This window comes from Mus musculus, chromosome 2, assembly GCF_000001635.26.
Source record: "Mus musculus strain C57BL/6J chromosome 2, GRCm38.p6 C57BL/6J".
NCBI lineage: Eukaryota > Metazoa > Chordata > Mammalia > Rodentia > Muridae > Mus > Mus musculus.
The window spans coordinates 146930794-146950508 of record NC_000068.7 but is presented as its reverse complement, the minus strand read 5'-3'; the positions used below and the strand labels follow the sequence as shown (position 1 = coordinate 146950508).

The 19715-nt window shown below is 40.4% G+C and overlaps 1 protein-coding gene across 8 annotated transcripts in view; it reads right to left on the bottom strand.

The window, feature by feature from the left end:
• Kiz (kizuna centrosomal protein) overlaps positions 1 to 19715 on the bottom strand; it is a 114274-nt gene that overhangs the window by 19590 nt on the left and 74969 nt on the right. For 5 of the 8 annotated variants that reach the window (XM_006499299.4, XM_006499300.4, XM_006499298.3 and 2 more), the window contains 3 exons: positions 14625 to 14706; positions 8334 to 8499; positions 7530 to 7592 (listed from right to left, as the gene is read on the bottom strand). In XM_006499299.4, coding sequence (XP_006499362.1) covers positions 7530 to 7592; positions 8334 to 8499; positions 14625 to 14706 — 311 coding nt within the window. Of the gene's footprint in view, positions 1 to 7529; positions 7593 to 8333; positions 8500 to 14624; positions 14707 to 19715 lie in introns of those variants that run through there. The other 3 variants (XR_003952535.1, XM_030250544.1, XR_003952536.1) reach the window with 2 other exon arrangements.

Here is a 19715-nt window from a genome sequence, read left to right as displayed (position 1 = left end):
CCACCAATCCAAGACCAAACATGAATTAAAAATATTTGGGGAAAAATGTTAGTATTGGATATATACAAATGTTTTCCCTCATCATTATATCATAAATGACACACACATACAGCATTTACATCATATAATGTATTAAAAGTAATCTATAAAGTATGTGGAAGATGTATGTACAATATGGAAATACAAAGCCGTTAGATCTCACAACTGCTTGCTGCTTACCACTGTTTAATCATAAGAGGTTAATTTTCAGTTCTCAGACTCAGGAAACATTTAACTTTTGAAAAACGTGAGTGACCTCTGTTAAAAGCTGGGTTTAGTGGTCTAGTCCAGTGCTTTTCATTATTTCCCATGGGCTCATGCAAGCTAAGCAGGAGCTCTACTACTGAGTCACACTCTCATTCTAAATGTTTTGTAAAAAACATTTCTAGCAATTGATACTCAATAATTTATATGATGGGAGGAATCAGAAATATTAACATTATCTTTCTTACTTATAGAATAGCCAGGAATAATGAATATGAGGTGACCCAAATGCTAGCAATGTAAAATGTCAAGAAAATCCTTCTCAAACCCTATAGTGGGCTGAATACTGCCTTTCTCACCTCCAAAATCAAATCCACTCAAACCTCAAATAAGAATATGATCTTATTTGGTAATAAATTATTGTAGATGCATTAGTTCCGGAAGGCTAGAGAGATCACCCTGCACTTTCACTGGTCCCTACGCCCAAAGACTAATGTCTTTTCCATAGGAGCAGCAGACACAAAGACACAGAAAGAAGGCAGTGAAAGCAAAGGCAAACAGAAACACTCCAGAGATGCATGCTCTCATGAACCAGAACCACTGGGAAGAAATCTTCCCTGGAGTGAGGGCTGATGGTACCTTGGTTTTTTGTATCCTGAACGGTGACATAATAACTTTTGTTTTCATTTTTGAAATTTTGCTGCTCAGGGGAGCTTCACATTAATGTCAATGCTGTTTCTGCTGCAGCCTGTTGAGGATCTGGGACTACAAGTTCAGGGCGTTGCAGCCAGCAAGCTTATGGTACCATCCATCGGGGCAGCTGGAGGAAAAACAATGCTCTCCCTGACTCCCGATTTTACCAAGCTGTCTAAACCCTTACCTCGTCTCTCAATTTGAATTGCCTGCTAAAGGTCCTTTTACAAACTGACCCACAGAGCTTCTCCCAGCTTTAGACTCCTTCTCCACAATTCTCAACCTAGAAACTGACTTGGATATGTAATAAGATGCCTATGCCTGGGACTTACACTGGTCAGTTCTGATGCAGCACAGCACAAAAAGCCCACATGGAATTTTACTGTGTATTCACTGGGAGAATCTCTCCTTAGTTAGGAGTTCATGTCCTCAAATGCAGGACACCAACCAACAGCCCTCCTCAGAAAGGTCTTTGTATTCTTTCACATCTGTCCTAAAATCCTCTGTCCCGCACCTGGAAGCAGCAGGCAAATAGGTCCAATGGCCGAGAGGCAGAGGTACTGGCAGGCTGACTCCTGCCTAGAGGCAGAGGTGCTGACTACCGTGGATAACAATACAACAGAGGATATCCTAGTTTCACATTGTTGCAAGTTCCCTGGCCTGCAGAGAAGATAACATGTCTGCTAATTCTTCCGGGTAAAGCACTGCTGGGACAAGGCAAGACAGAAGCATTTTTCGTGAACTTGCCGTCCTGGAGGTTATATGCCATTACACTTGGGTGGCCCAAACTTGTCACTGCATTCTTTCCTCCTGGGGTAAATCCAGTCACCAGTGACAACCTGGTCATTGTATCTTTTCAGCTCCCTTTCAGCTTGGTATAAAACAGAAGCTGTAATGTTTGGGGAAGTAGTGCCAGAACCCGGAACCCAAGCAGCACCCTGCAAGTAGATGCTGACCTGCACAGCCTCTCCACTGATGCTTCCGTGTGACGACTTAGAGTATTTCAGCTGGCCAAAGAATATGGAGGAGGAAGGGCACTGCGGAGCAACACTTTAACACAGCTTGACCATCAGAATCGGTGTGAAAAGAATGAGAGGCTGAATGGACATTCTTAGAGGCGTAATCCTCTTGAGATAAAAGCGACAGCCCTTTTCACATGCAGCTTAAGGAGATGAGTTTTGCCAGGATGGGCACGTGGGGTGGGAAAAGTGGTGGTGGAGTGAGTGACTGAAAGAGATACTGTTCTGGTCTGAATCAACAAGCATTTAAGGAAACTCCTTAATTCCCCACTTTAATTCATTTGTTTGACAAATTGAGGGTTCACTCTGTGGCACATACTATGTATGGTGCTGGGCTTTTATGGTTTAATATAAGTTCTATCACTTGCTTAAATGAAAGCTTGGTACTGAAAGGGACATTGGTGTGAATGCAAGTAAAATGTCACCACTGTGGATGTGCGTACTTCGGAGGAAGATGTTCTCCCATAATCTTACTAAGCATTACTTTCTTCCTTGCTTGCATGTTCCCAGGGAAACTGACCAGACCATCCTGCATCCTTCACATGGTTTCAGAGGGCCAGCTGTGCTCAGGCCTGTCCTACTTTATAAAAAGCAAGCCTCTTTTTTTGCAAGTTGTTCACTTCTCTAGGTGTAGCGAAAGAGAAAAGAAATGCATGGCTGCTTATCACTGCTCCCCAGAACATCCTTGTTAAACTCAGCTTTTGCCATGATATACACTGAGGTCTACTTGACCCAGATGCCCTGATACTACTGCCTTTCTGCTACTAACACAAGAGTCAGGGTGGAGGAATGGAAACACTGAATCCTCAAGTTTGAGTTGGATTCTACATCCACCGAGCTGGTCCCAACCATTCTAAGTTTCTATTTGACCAGCAGGATGAGTTACTCAAATTGAGTCCTAATGGATTATTATGAAAGTTAGAGCCAGGCAGTGGTGGTGCACACCTTTAACCCCAGCACTTGGGAGGCAGAGGCAGGTGGATTTCTGAGTTTGAGGTCAGCCTGGTCTACAGAGTGAGTTCCAGGACAGCCAGGGATACACAGAGAAATTCTGTCTAAAAAAAAAAAAAAAAAAAGGAAGAAGAAAAGAAAGTTAGAAATGGTTGAGGCTTATTGAGGGCAGGGACTGTCTTTTCTGTCCTTGGTATCCCAAGATTCAGTCCAAGTAATGGGCTAAATATATTAAATATATAAATGGTGTATTACTTATCATATACAGACAGAGACACATTTATAGATTTAACATTAATCTTTGTTTTATCTCAATTCTTTAGTAAGAACACGAGACAAATAAAAAGGGGAAGACTGTTAATAGAAGGCGAGTGCGGGAATACTCGATTTTGTCGACTGGGAAATATGTGCTGTACAAGGGACAGTCCATATAGGAGAAAACACTTTTTCTATGATGACTTAGGAAGCAGATGCCTTTGAAGGGCTAATGAATCTTTAAGGGTGAACGTCTCTGCTAAGGTGGCTTAAGTTTGGGAGGACATAAACAAATAAGAAGGAGAAGTGAGGACATTAGAATGTTGGTTCACTGATTCTTTTAGTGTAGAGAGAGAGCCGCAGCTTCAGCATGAACGAGTGACATATTCTATAAACAAACACTCCTTCTCTAGGCCTTGCTGTGGTTCAGGTTCTCTGCCCAGAATCTCATACCTAGAAGACTCTTAGCTTTGTTTTATTAAATAAAGAGCTAGAGAGTGCCCTTGCTACAGAGCTACACCCCACCATTACGCACAGTGAATGGTGTGCATTTGCAGTTTCTCCTCAAGTATACAGAGAGAGCTAATTTCCCTCCTCCTGTTAATAAGAGTCTTGAGGACGCAGCCTGGAACCTGCCCTGGATTTTACCTTGCCCTCTTGCTTTCCTATGTCCTTCTAAAATGAATGCAAAACAAACAGGTACATAGAGAAAGAGCCACATTGAAGAGCATTTCTGGTCACCATAGTTATTCTGGTCAACCCAAGGGAGAGTTTTATCAGTAGCTTTCAATCTTAACACTCCAATGTGATTTGATCAGAGTTGCCCCAGTCTAATTAGAAAGCAGTTTCATCTACTAGGGAGGTTCCCCCCACCCCCAAATGAGATGTAGAGAAACAACAAGGATAACTTTAATGTATTGAGAAAGCTGATATAGGGGCTGGAGAGATAGCTCAGAGGTTAAGAGAAAGCTGATATCCCAATTGGACCTGCTATTTTCTTTTAAAAGGTCCCATACATATATGAGCCTATATTTTTCCATAGCATGTTTCACACACACACACACACACACACACACACACACACACACACACACACACACGTTGTTGGTCATTAAGAAGAACTTCATCCAGCCTGGTCTATACATCGAGTTCTAGGACATCCAGGGATACAGAGAAAATCCCTGCCTCAACAAACAAACAAAGAAGGGCTATTTTCAGCTACATGATACATTGTGAAATAGCAGCACACAATTTTCAGTTTCCTTCACATTCTTTTGAGAGCCTCCATCATGATCCTACATATTATGCACACTGCAGAAAATAAGAGACCATCCAGGGGTTGGCCTCAAAATGTTATTTCTCCAAGTATTTTCTAAACAGGGTACATTTTGGATAATGCTGCACTCTCCATCAACATTTATGAGACAGCACATCAGGAAAAGCCTGCTGCACAGCCATCATGTAGCCTCCAGAGAATCTAGGTGCCTTCAGTGTATTATCCTGTCACTTTGTCCCCGAGTCATAAGGTAAACGAGGACAGTGCTGCTGTGATTCCTTGGTGTTGGCACCTCCAGCAGTAGTGCTCAGCTAGCTCTTTCAAGAAATTGTCACTTGAGAACACAGCTAATGATTTGACTCCAGAAAGATATTTTTAACTCATCAGAAGAAAGTTGTGGGACTGTGAAAGGCAGCCTGTTTTGGTTGAATGAGGCTTGCTCTGGAGACCCAGTAGAGACCTAGTAGAAAACTCTACAAGGGACAGAACAGTGAGCCACATTCCCAGAGACAGGTGCCTGATACCACAGAGCCCCCAACTTCCTAATTCTGTGACTATAAGTCACACAGACAATGTCCCAAGCTTCTAGCATTCTGGTGAGACTCTACTCCCACAGTTACCTGACTATGGCCAGGTATGCTCCTCCCCACAGTTACCTGGCAACAGCAAGGTAGCCTAGCCCACTATAAAAGGGGCTGCTTGGCCCCTCCTCACTCTCTTTAAGCTCTCACCTTTCTTACTCTCATCTCTAGCTCTCCCTCCCTTCCCCCTTCTCTCCACGTGGTCATGGCCGGCCTCTCTCTTTCTTTTTCTTTCTCTTTCTCTTTCTCTCTGCCTTTCTACAATAAAGCTCTAAAACCATAGACTGTCTCTGCTCATTAAGGCTCACAGTGCTTGAACAATGAGATAGGCTTTCCCCTAAAGAGCGGCATCTAACCTCCTACCAGAAGGCCTTCCTGCACTCTAGATCAGGCCAAGGACTCTCATCCAGTGGGAACCACCCAGCACCCCCTCTCCCCTGGCCCTCTCCTCCCTTTGGCCCTGGGGATGACTGAGCTGTCCCCATGGCCCCCATTTTGTTCTCATCTCTTCCATGGTATCCAGCTGCGTCTGGGATGCCCAAGACTAGAACCTGGTATCTCTGGCCTCAGTGAGGTTCAGAGACCTCGGACTGCCCCTTGTCCACCCACTGGTGGGCTGGGTTCCGTGGCTTCCCCCAGCCAGAAACCCATCTGGGGCTGTGTGGAAAGCATGTGGCAGTCCTCCTGCGTCTGCCCGCCCAGAGCACTGGAACTCTGGCGGGACACAGGTTTTCTCACACTCCCTTTATCCCTCGACACCCACTGCCCAGCAGAAAGTCTTGAAGGATTCTGAATATGTTTGGATATTCCAGGAAGTTCATAAGGTGGGTTTAGTGATGAACTGCAGGCTAGCTCCTGGGACCTTACTGATCAGGCTGTAGGTCTCCAGTTCTTGTACCAAGATCCCTTCAGCGACTATGCCTCAGATGACAGTTCTGCAAGGTGTTTAAGGCACTCAGACATGAAGCTCATGGGAGGCCCCAGGGTGCTTAGAAGGACAAGGTGAGGACAGAACAGCAATGCTGTAGCAAGAATATCTTAAAGTTTCCAAGACTCCCAAGCTATGTTTGTTTGTTTGTTTAGAGACAGGGTTTTTCTATGTCACTCTGGCTGTCCTAGAACTCGCTCTGTAGACCAGACTGGCCTCCAACTCTGAGATCTCCTTGCCTCTGTCTTCTGAGTGCTGTGATTCAAGGTGTGCACTACCACCAGGCCTGACTCTCCTGCGGTATTTTATAATGGCCAATGCTTTAGAATGCTTAAGGCATATTATTCTCTGCTAACTATTGATAGTTGGAGGTTGGGCTGTTAGAATTACCACCTATTTTAAATAAGTTTACAGATGACCCTTTGTGATCACAGGCTTACAGTCCTAATTGAACGTCAGAGGACATTAAATACTTCTGCACTCAAAAGTAAATATAATAAAAAGATAGCCAAATGACTTTAAGGATATCTGCAACTTAGGGATCATATATATATTTCTTCCTTTAACAACAAAACAAACAAACAAACAAACAAACAAACAAAATTGAGAGGGAACCCTATCAGCATTTCCTCAAAATGACAATCAAAACACAATGAACATTATTGGGAAAAATACTTAAAAGTAAAGAATATATTTGTATACTGGAGTGAAATATTATACATACATAACAACTGCTCTGCTGTAAACTCTATTTTCAGAATAAGTTCATTACAGAAACTTAAGTTTAAAAATTAATCATCACGTCATGAATTATATTACCATAAAGCAAGCCATTCCCTTTTGCTTGTAAACAAGAACAAAACAACCTCATATGAAGATTCATGCCTCAGTACCTCAGCAATAGTGTCTATGTGTATAAATATTTAAAGTCAGACCTTTGAATTTATAATGAAGCAACATACCACTTTACAAAAGAAGGATCTAGTAAATTTAGATGTACAACAAACAAGGTTCTGTTCAGAATACTAATTGCTGCTTGCTGATATTCCAAGCCAAAAAAATTGTAATGACACAATTCAGATTCCACCTATAAACACATCTAATACATGTGCACAAGTCTTAATAGGTCTTGATGGATGAAACATGATTAGTAAGAATTTTAAATTGCCAGACAGGCTTCTGTACCAGAGGCACAAGCAAACTCCCTATCTAGTGCATTTTTTATAATATCATTTTTAAGTTCAATTTCTACAGGAAAGAAAAAAGTAAAATTAGAAGCACCTACAGTTTGTCATCTAGTCTCTTACCCTGGCCAACTGACATCCTCTCATGGTTACAAGTGCTGAAAGGCTGTCTGTTGGGGGATGCTTACAGACTGAATACTTAACATCGAGATGAGCAGCTCAGTGGGCACAGTCATTTACCAGCTTGGGTTACGCTAGCACAGCTTGCATGCAGAAGTCGACTGCATTCTCTCTCCCCATCGAGAAGTCACTAGACCCAGCAATGACCACCCTAAGTCTTCTGAACACGCAGCGAGACTGCGTTCTGTGACTGAAACTGTTAGGTACTGGTAGCTTTACCTGTGCCTGGGGCCGCAGCTATGCTTTCTTCCTTGCTCTCATCTCCACAGCCACTTGAAACTTCTAAAAAATTAAAAGCATAATAAATATGTTTCAAAACTATGAAATATTTGTTCTTTAGCACTGGGGCGTGGAACTCAGGGCCTCACACATGTTAGGTAAGCTCTCAACCACTGAGCTACACTCCTAGACCAATATGTTTTGTTTTAAGATTTATTTTATGTGCAAGAATGTTTTGCCTGTATGTATGTATGTATGTGCACCATGTGTATGCTGTGTCTGGTGCCTGCTGGAGGCCAGAAGAGAGCAAGAGTAAACAGACAGCTGTGAAGGGCCATGTGAGTACTGGGAGCCCAACCTGAGTCCTCCCCAGGAGTGGCCAGTGCTCTTAGCCATACTAAGCCATCTCTCCTGCCCCCTGCATGTAGAGTTTTAATATAATTCTTTTATTTTTTCACTATCTCTTCACTTACAGTTTTTGTTAATTTATTTCTTGTCTAAAGGGTACTGTTAGCGTTAAGTGACTAGGTTAAGATTTCTTAACTTTATTTTACTAGAAGTTCAAGAGAACTAAATTTAGTACATTTCTTACTGTACTAAGAACAAATGTGTATGTTCTTAGTACAGTAATGTGTACTAAGAACATACACATTAACTGGAAGGTACCATAAAACAAGCAACATACTATGCACATAAAACCTGAGATAGGCTTTGGTTAACAGTATTTTATATGTACGCCTTGAGAAAGGATGTTGCATTGACTCTGAATGCCTTTTTGCTGTGGACACTGCAAACAATAGTTACCTTGTTCCCTTGTAAGAACACTGTTGAGCCGCAGAGCGGGTTTTGCTTCCTTTATTCCATTATTGTCATTCAGAATAGATGGCATGCTGCAAGATGATTCATTACTGTGAATAGCTGACCTATGGTCACATTCTTCTGTAAGGACTTTTTTCAATAATGTTGTTGCCTACAGTGTTTCAAAGAAAGCACACACACAAACAAAATGAAAACAAACTGGAACCCTGTTCCTCTTGCTCTCAAAGACTCAGATTCAAAATTCAATTTTAGGTTAAGCTTTACTTAGAATTTAATTTCTTTCCTGACATTAAAATGTTCTCAAGATCAAAACAGCAGAGGAGGGCAGAGGGAGAGAGAACCAACATGAAGTTGGGTGGGTAAGGAGGTAGGGGGGTCTGGAAAGAGTTCATGATCAAAATATATGAAAAACATTTTAATTAAAAATAACAACTGGTTATTTTCTAGCACAATTTAATTCAATACAACAATTTTCATTTACAATAATGTTTTTGAAGACTTACCCTTATATACTACACAAGGGTCTGTGAGACGAGGTCACCCCTGCTTATCTGGGCTAGCCTAGTCTCCCTTTGGTATACATAAAAGCAGACCTCAGACCTCCTCTCTGAATGAAAGATTGAGTCTCTCATTGCACAAATTTTGATTTCTAGACTTGTAACAGAGTCAGTTTAGGGACTGGCGATAGGGCTCAGCAGTTAAAAGCACTTGCTGTTCTTGCTGAGGACTTGGGTTTAGTTCCCTCACCTACATCAGGCAGCCTATAATTTCAGTTCCTGGGGATCTGATGCCCTCTTCAGACCACTGCAGATGCTACTTGCATGTACTGTACATATAGACATACATATAGGCACATATGCCTAAATAAAAATGAATTAAAGAAATATACTAAGCAAATGATAACTGATCTGTTCGTGAGTCTTAATCTTTAGCCAAGGATGAAAGTCTATGCTTGCCTTTGAGTCCCCTGAGGAGCTGGAGAAACTCACTTCCTACTGAAAATCTTTTTTCAAAGTACATTAACTATCTAACTGTACAGGGAAGTCAAATTTAATCACAGCCTAGCTGAGAAGCAATGTGAGGAAAAATGGCAATGAACACGATCTGATGTTAATTTCTTAAGAACAAGAGGTGACTATCTAGCAGACAACCTCTACCACAGTGTCTGACTGCCAGAGTACACACTCTCTATTAGAGAGTAGTGACTGACTACTCCTAGTGATAGTGGTGGCGACCTTTTGGTTGATGAGTATAGAAAATATGGGTAGTGTCCACCCAATCTGCAAGAAATGGGCCCAAGACATCACAAGCCAATATGACTGGTAGAACAGAACAAAGCACCTCAGGTTCTATGCAGTTGACTGTGTAACAAGCAATTGTTCAGTAATCTAGGAGGGAATGACCAATTCTTTGTGATTAGCACAGCAGAAGGAAAAGATGCTCTGATCTGAGGGTCACAGAAGCAGAGGATGGAAGGTGCAGCCCTGAGCATTTAGCTCAGAAGATCCTTTAAGGCCACTGTCCTTGCCTCTAACATCACTTAGGTAGATCTCATGGACGTAGGGCTTATGACAGGAGCTAGAGAAACTGGTCTGGGGTGGTGTGTGAGAGAGCTGTAGTTCTTGCCCAAAGGCCCTGGAGTTGTTAGTTCTGTAGCTAGGACCTGGACTGCAGTGCTGATGACCGGGCTCTTTGCCTTTACTTGTATCAGCTGTCCCTGGATTTTACCTCTGCTCCGACAAGTCCATGTGGGTGAACTGCTCAGGACTTCTGTTTTGGCAGACTGGCTACAGACATGGTTCCTTGCCCCTGAAGCTAGGCCCAAGCTGGCTCCTATCAGCTATTATTCTGTGTATGCTCCTCAGGTCTGCGCAGAAGCAAGCAAACATCCTTGGATTGTATCCTCATACTGCCCAAGGTGCTTTTTAGACCCAACCTGAACATATTTGCCAATGCCCCAAAATCATATATATTAATAAAGCATCTTAAAATATGAATTAAAACAAAACCTCACCTTTAGAAAATTTGCAGTTAAATCTATAGCTTTTTACTTTCTTCAGTTTAAAACAATCTATACATTTGATACAACTTTGAGTGTGTACTTCTAAATTATAATTTGTGATGTAATTGGTAATAATTTTTCTTTTTATTCTTTTTATTGTTGTTCTTTTTAAGATGTTTCTTTTTATATACTTGGCTACCCTGGAACTTACTTTGTCGACCAGGCTGGCCTTGACTTTACAGAGATCCACCTTCATTGCCTCCTGAGTGCTGGGATTAAAGATGTGCCACCGCCCATCCCAGAGGTAATAATTTCTTAGCCTCTTAATAACACTGTCATAGTATACATTTAAAAAACAAGATTGCTAACTGTGCAGCCCCATTCTCAGATTATTTCTAAAACATGGGTTCTGGAGATGAAAACTAGGTTGTCTTTACTGACTGAGCCATCTCCCAGCGTGGTAATTATTCTTTTTTTTTTGCCATTTATTCTTTTTTTTTTCCATTTTTATTAGGTATTTAGCTCATTTACATTTCCAATGCTATACCAAAAGTCCCCCATACCCACCCACCCCCAATCCCCTACCCACCCACTCCCCCTTTTTGGCCCTGGCGTTCCCCTGTACTGGGGCATATAAAGTTAAGGCATGTCTTTTGCAGATGTTCCAGAAATGTGCATTTTCTGAGGAACTCCCAATTCAAAGGAGCTTATCCATTACAGAGCATACCCGCATACCTCCCTCATACCCGCAAAGGAACATAGGCCCAGAGAGGTGGCGTTAGAATAACCAGCTGTTTTGCACCCCTTACAGAACTGAATGGGCTCTGCAGACTGCAGACTTAACCCCTTTGTTTCCCATGGCTCATACTTATAAACAGCCCATGCACACAAGGGCTTTAGCTCCTCTGCTACTAAGACAGGCTCGCTTTTAACTAGGTACCTTTGGAGTCTGGGAAGGAAACTGGGGGTACCCCACTGCTCTCAGCAGCCTGAAGCCTTAGTCTCTACCACAAGCAGGTGCCTTGTCTGCCTGGAGCCAGGAGCCAGGGTTTGAGAATGAAATGCCTGGGCACACAGCTTCTGTAAAACGACTGGTGCTGACACTTCCGTCTTTCAGAGTTAATGATGTCTAAACTTTTCCGAGTTTCACTAAGTAGTATTCCTAAACTTACTAGCTCAATTCTTCTGGAATTTCATCAGTTCAGTTTAAATATGGACCCTGCTATGTTTGGAACTGCAAGAGTCATGTGGGATGACCTTTAATGTATATCCCAAAGTTTGTCAATTACTATATTCAAGTACCTAAAAATGTATAAGTAGATAAATGAAACTACTAGTAAAAAAGATATCATATCCACAACACCCTCTGATGAAACACAAAAATCAAGTTGTCAAAAAAAAATACTGCAACAAAATGTGTAAATCTAGATTTAAAAGTTCTTATAAGTCAATAGTAGAGCAATGAACAATGAACAAGTAGGAAAGGGGCTGAGCTCATCGAGCACAACGGTCACATGAACACAAAGAAATGCACTGCCATTTTCACCTCTCAAAACGGATCCAAAAGGAGTCGATTATTTAATTTTAGAAAGAACTCGAATAAACGCTTTATTCACCCATTATTTTTAACTCTGTGACTAGAGTAAGATCCAGTAATGCAAAGTAATTCTACACCTGATAATTTTATATTTTATACCTATGAGTTCATTGTAAGGAAATATGAATACTTAAAAATCTGAATTGTATATATATTCTATGAGCCTCTCTTAGTGGGGGGAAATAACAAATTTAAATGTTCAACAGGCAAAAGAAAAGTAGTTAGAGGACTGTGCAAAGTAGACAGGGACTACATACAGTCATTCCAAACGAAACAGGAGGCTGTGGGATCCTATTAAAGGAAATTCACTTTGTGGCAAACAGGAAAGGGAGGTTCCTAGCAAGGCAGTGCAGAACCCAGGCCCACCCTTGTGTGTGCCAAGCAAGCGCTCTGCCGCTGAGCTCTGCTCCTACCCAATCTGTAAACACCTGAACATTAAAGGCATCCCTCATTTCGGTAAGACTGCATATGGACAGTAGCATGTTTCTGTTTGACATTTCAAAGTTTTGTTTTTATTTTTCTGCTTGTTTCTTCAAAGAAGTTACATCTAATTCTAAAGAAATCTGATTTGTATAAGGGCAACACAACTCCAAAGAGAAACTAAGTGTGAGCTCACTAAGCAGAACTAATTCTCATCTTTATGTGGACAGTACCACTCACACACCACTGCCGCACAATGGCAACGGATGACAGTTCCCAGATTTAAGTACCATCTCCTCGAAATCCTTCCTCTTAGTTACAGAGAAATATATTCCAGTGTTTAAGGAAAAACACATGTACTAGTATTGATTATATTTAAGTTAAAGGAAGGGATTTTATTTATGTAGCAACTAAAAGATGGAAAAATAATCACAAGAGCCAGAATATGAATATATATGAGATATCAGAAAATAATCTATCATTTAGGAACTATGTCTTCTGGTAAATAAAATCTGTGTGGGGGTAAGACCAGATCCATTCTGAGTGATATCAGAAAGTTGTTTTTCTGTGTCAAAGTTCTCCCATGTGGAAACACACCTCATGAGAATAAAGGAGTGCTAAGCCACTTTGTATTTCAATGACAATCTCAACTCATTTTGTTCCCACACAAAGTAATTACAAATTTTTATGAATTAAAAGCACGTAGCTCAGTTATGTAATTGCCTAACAGGTTATGCGGTGCTGACAGATCTTATCTGGTCTCCAGGGGGCAATGCATTTCTATGGCTTTGGTCATGTGTTTACTCAAGAGAAGGGATTGACTAGAGATGACAGCGCAGAGGCCCGCAGGTAAACATAATTTACATGCGGCTGTTTAATTAGCCATTTACCCAAGAGATCAAAGCAAATACTTCTAGGCTTCGTTAGACTTTGATTTTTCTAACGGAGCTTTCTTAAATTTTCAAAATCACTTACTTTTAAGGTTTTCTCTAAAGAGAGAGCTATTTAACCTATGGTTTCTACTAAATATCTATCCTTTTTCAATACACAGAAACACTCAAGATATCCCAGTTAGGTAATCATGGAAGGATGATAGGACTGGGAATATACAAAGAGTAATGGCAAAAATGTGCTTAACATGAACAAGACTCTGATCAATTCCCAGCCGCCCTCCTTCCTCGCCCTTCTCATGAAGGTATTTATTTACACGGGTGCACTACATAAACCAAAACAGCTTCAGAAATTACAAAAGCATTTTGTCCTGAACTTTACAGGGCATTTCATCATTTTGGTGATAACATTGTTCTTTGGAATTGTACATTTCTTCAGCCACACCTCCATGTTTCAGAAACTGCCTATTCACTCCCATTTTTAAGGAGAAACTATTCTATCTATGCTCAAAAGTCTGCAGCAACGTCCTAAACTCTAGGCAATATATACCCTTCTTTTGGCTTCCACAGGCACCTACATTCACTTGCTCATACCTACAAATAGACATGCAGATACCCACACATATAATTAAAAATAAAATAAACAAGGAAAAAATGGTTCTACTGCCTCGTGTGTCAGGTTTCCTAGTCTGTTCTTTGGTTCCTACAGTCCTTCCCTGTCACCCCAAACATCTTCTCCAGTCTCACTTTGTCAAAAGCCTATTTCTAAAGGGTCCCCTTGCATGTCCAGATACTCCTTCCCTCCTAAGCTCTCCCCAGTGCTTCTGCACGTAGCTGGGCTCCCTTTCTGAGAGCACACATTCTTTGCCATTTTGTTATGTGCATCCTGGTAACCAGCCCTCAGAAGGAGAGAGACACATTTCATGTATTTCTTTCCTTCTAATGTATCTGGGTTAGTACCTGTGTTTAATGTACAATAATGGCCAAAAATGTATTTGTTGGCTTAACATCAATGACTTTATAAATAAAGAATGGCAGACAGACAGAAAACCACAATGTTATAGATGCTTCTAAACTCTGAAGATTTTTGTGGTAAATATATTTAAGCTACCTCTGGGAACCAAATTAATATTAAGTCAGAAGTTAGATCCTTCCATAAAACCTATAAAAGATCTAAGACCATAAAGTTAAAAATATCATCAGCCAGCTATGATACCTCACTTACCACTGTTAACACTTTTTCAAATGTTTATCATTCAGAATATATTATTTCCCCAAACAAACAGTTTTTATAATCTTAGAACTTAAATAAAAGTTACTACTAACCCCAGCCCTTGTTTTTAAAAGAAAATAACCTCAGCATATACCTCCTCTTTAAGAGAATTATCATGTTCCTTCATACATTGCCCTCGTGTCTTCAATAAGTGACAATCTGGTACTTTTTCAGGTCTGTAAAACAGAAATAGTAGAGACACTATAAATCTGTAAATATATGTTTAAATGCATGGATTAGAAGATTCTTACATTTTTAAAAGTCTTATAGCCAAGTTGCTAGAACAACATTTATCAAAATAAAAAAATCTGGAACTTAACATTTAAAATTACAAAACTGTGTTCGAATCCCTTCCAGAGGTTGAGTATGTGTATGTCCGTGTATATGTATCCATGCGTGTGTGCATATGTGTGTGCATGGATGTCTGGTTGCATTTGCTTGTATATGCACATGTGGCGGTCAGAGGCCATTGGGTCTTCTGTTACTCTCTACCTTAAGTTTTGAGAGGGTATTTCAATGAATCTGGAATTTGCTGTTCTAGCTAGACTGGCTCTCTGATGTGTTCCCAGGATCCACATACCTCTTGACCTGACCCATTAAGCTGTTTTTCCCAAGCTCCTCTTTTTGTTTTTAAACTTATTTTGTTGTGATATTATTGCTAACAAGCATTCTCAACTTTGACTGCACATAGAAATAGCCAACAAGTTTTCTAAAGTCTAGATACCTAATGCCACTCACACTGAGTCTTAAAAAACAGTCTATACTGTGACCCAGACACAGTATATTTTAGGACTCACAGTATCATCCTAAAGCGCAGACATGTACTCTGAAAGCATGGTATGGTCGGTCTCCTACATGTCAGTAAGCGACATCAATCATATCACCATCACAACTACACCTTTTGTGACATTTTTATTATGATTTACATTGAAAACAAGTAAGGCGTTATTACGGAAGAGTGAAGAAGGAAGTGCGAGCCACACATTAATACTAAAAGGCAGCACTTTAACTAACGAGAGGCTCCCTTCCAGCTTAGTTGCGGGAAACTCATCAGATGTACCCAAACATCATTCAATACTAGAAACTAAGGATGATCCCAACAATAAAGACTCAGCCTGTGTTGAAGGGGCTCCCACAGGCTGGCAAGAGAATTTGAATAGCAAATATTCACACATACACACACACACACACACACACACACACACACACACACGGGAATATGGGGAGTATTATTTAATGATTTAATGTAGTTCCATATTATCTAGGATGCAGACGTGGATCCAGACATGAAAAAAAGCATGTACATCAACTCATGTCTGAGTCTGGCTTATTTTGTTTAATAACATGATTACCACCTGCATTTATTTCCCATCTAAGAACATAATATTTTCATTCTTTATGGTGGAATGTTACACAGTATTATACTTGGTTTATCCATTATCTGTTGTTGTCAGACAGCTGATTTCATAACAGCTACTTTGAAGTGCTACAGTGAACGCCTATGCACAAGTTTCTCCATGGCATGCTGACTTGAACAGTCCTCTGGATACATACTAGGGAAGGTAAAACAGGACTCTATCATAGTTCTATCTTTAGTTTTTTAAAGGAACTTCCATACTGGTTTCTACAGTGGCTAGACTAACTTTTATTTCCACCACCAGAATAAAAGAGTTCCTCCCTCCAACCTTCCCACGCCCTCCATCCTTGCATTTGTCTGCTTAGTGACAGCCTATCTCATTGGGTAAGATGCACTTAGTGTAGTTTTAATTACATTTCCCTCGTGGCTAAGGATACTCAACAGTTTTTCATATGTGTACTGGCCCTTTATACTTCATCTTTTGAGAACCCTGTATTTCATTTGTTTATTGACTGTTTGGGTCTTGCTTAGTTCGGGATTTCATTGCTACGAAGAGACACCGTGACCAAGCCAACTCTTACAAAGGATAACATTTAATTGGGGCTGGCTTACAGGTTCAGAGGTTCCATCCATTTTCATCAAGGCAGGAGCATGGCAGCATGCAGGAGTTCTACGTCTTCATCAGAAGGAAGCCAGAAACAGACTGACTTCTCAAAGTCTCAAAGCCCACCTCCACAGCAACACACCTCCTTCAACAAGGCCACACCTCCTAATAGTGCCACTCCCAGGGCCAAGCCCCACCACAGGTGTTTTGTTTTGTTTTAGTAGCCATATATTATATGTTCCATAGTTATATATTTTAAATGCAACTGTCAGGGGATAGCTAGCTCAGTTTTCCCCATTATGCAGGCTGCTGCTTGACTTGAGCATTTCCCTTTAGTAGGAAGCTTTTTTGGTTCATGCAATAACATTACCAAGTCACTGGAGCCCTTTTCAGAAAATCCTTGCTTTTGCCTGTGTCTTGAGGTCCCCCACCATATAGTTTCCTATATCAATTTCTGACTTTCAAACATCACACTAAAACATTTACATTGCCCCCCCCCACCCAAGGGTGAGAGACAGGGCTCAAGTGTCACTCTTCTATGTGTAGACATCCAGTTTTCTAGCACTATTTGTTGAGACAGCTGTCTTTTCTCCAATGTGCATTTTTGGACACTCTGTTAAAATCATGTGACTGTGGTGGCATGGGTTTAATGTGGGTTTTCTATTCTACTCCAGGGATCCATGTGTCTGTTTTTGTCCTAGCTGTTTTGTTCCATGGCTTTGCAGTACACTTGAGATTTTGACACACTAGCATTCTTCTCTTTGCTCAGGATTGTTTTGAGTATTCAAGGTCTTCTATACTTTCATATGAATTTTAGATGTGCTCCTATTTGTTTGAAAAATTTCTCTGGGACTTTGAAGGGACTTGCACTGGATCTGTAGATGGCTTTTAGTAACACACATTTTCAGTATATTAATTCTGCTGCTCTGTAGCCATGGAAGGTCTTTCCATCTTCTGACGACTTCTTCACTTGTCTTTCTTTTTTTTTCCATTAAAATTTTTATTATAAAACTCCTTTGCTTCTTTGGTTATGTTTATTCCTAGGTATTTTTTTTAATAATATTGTTAATAGAATATTTCCTTCTTCTTTCTACCATGTTTGTTATTGGTATATATGAAAACTTCTGGCATTTGTATGTTGATTTTTCATTCTGTTACTTTGTTCTAAGTGTTTCTCAGTTCTGTTTCCTGGTGAAGTCTCTAGAGTGTGCTAGTTACAGGATCATATCATCCACAAAAATGTACAGTCTGATTGGTACTGGGTGTATTAGAAAGCAGGAAGAGCAAGCCAGTAAGTAGACCCTCTGTGGCCCATACTTCATTTATTTATTTTTTAATTTATTTTGGTTTTTCGAGACAGGGTTTCTCTGTGTAGCCCTGGCTGTCCTGGAACTCACTTTGTAGACTAGGCTGGCCTTGAACTCAGAAATCCACCTGCCTCTGCCTCCCAAGTTCTGGGATTAAAGGCGTGCGCCACCACGCCCGGCACCTCCATACTTCATTTGTGTCTTCAGGATTCTGCCTTGAGTTCCTGCCCTGACTTTCCTGGATGATGGACTATAAGCTGTAAGATGAAATAAACCCTTTCATCCCCAACTTGGTTTTGGTCATGGTGTTTTACCACAGTAACAGAAACCCTAAGACTTAAGCTGTTTATATCCCCTTGATTTAATTCTTGTGTATCATATGTGTCCTCTTCTAGATCATAGGTGTCCATTTTTTAGTTCATTTGAATACAGATTTTCAAAGTATGCTTTAAATAGCCCCTGACTTATCACGAGTATTTGTTTTAATGTCTAACTTTTCATCTCACATTTTACTAATTTTATTTGGCCTCCCCACTAACACCCCTGGCTTATAACTATATAACCCTGGCTGCCCTCAGACTTACTGCAATCCTCCTGCTTCGTCCTCTTGCACACTGGGATTATAGACAACATGACTGTTAACTGTCTGTCTCTTACTCTTAGTTTGGTTAAGGGCTTAGCAATCTTATCTTTTAAAGAACTAATTTCTTGTTTCATTAATTCTTGGTATTGCTATTTTGATTTTCATTTCATTATTTTCTCTTTGATCTTGATGATTTCTTTTAATCTACTGGTTTGAGGTTTGTTTTGTTCTTGTTTTTCTAAGACCTTAAGGTGCATCATTAAATTATTTGAGTTTTTTTTTTTTTTTAATGTAGGCATTATAGCTCTAGCCTTCTTTGTTAGAACTCCTTTCATTAAAATCCATCGGTTCTGGAACATCCTATTTCCATTCTCATTTGATTCTAGACATTCTTAATTCCTCCCTGATTTCATCAACGGCTCATTCCTCATGCATCGGTATGCTGTTCAGTCTCCATAAACTTGTGTGTTTCCGTAGCTGCTCTTGCTGCGGATTTCTAATTCATTCTACTGGGGTCAAACAGACTACTTGAAACTAGTTAGGAATTGCTTTGTGTTCACCAATGTCTTCAGTTCCATGAGCTGCTGTATTCTATAGGGTTTGAATGGGAGACTATAAAGAGTTTCATTAAATCATGTGACCTATGTCATTTAGCTATGCTATTTGCTAAACTTTAAGATTTAAAAATATTTTAATTGTGTGTGTGTGTGTATGTGTGTGTATGATGTGTGTGTATATACATCTGTATATGTGAGTACATGCAGGTTCCTGTGGAGGCCAGGGGTATCAGATTCCCCTGTAACTGGAGTTACAGATTGTATGAGCCACCATGTGTGTACTGAGAACCTAAATTAGTCTGGAATACAGCAAAGACACTTAATCACTGAATCATGTCTTTGTTAATTTTTCTGGTCTTTCTGACCTGTCTATTGGTAAGAGTGGGAAACTGAAGTGCCTGTAATTATTGTGTTGAGGACACTATACGACTACATCCAGTACTATTGTTTTATGAAACTGGGTATACCAATATTCAGCACATATATGTTTAGAATAATAGCCGCATAAGGACTATTTCTTTTTCATTTTTTTTTAAAAAAGGCTTTTTTAAGGCTTTTTAAAAATCTATTTTATGTATATGAGTGCTCTATTTGCATGTACACCTTTGTACCAGAAGGGGGAACTGGATCCCATAACAGATGGGTGTGAGCCACCATGTGGTTGCTGGGAATTGAACTCAGGACCTCTGGAAGAGTAGCCAGTGTTCTTAACTGCTAAGTCATCTCTTCAGCCGAAAGATTATTTCTTTAATCAATATGAAATCACCCTATCTCTTC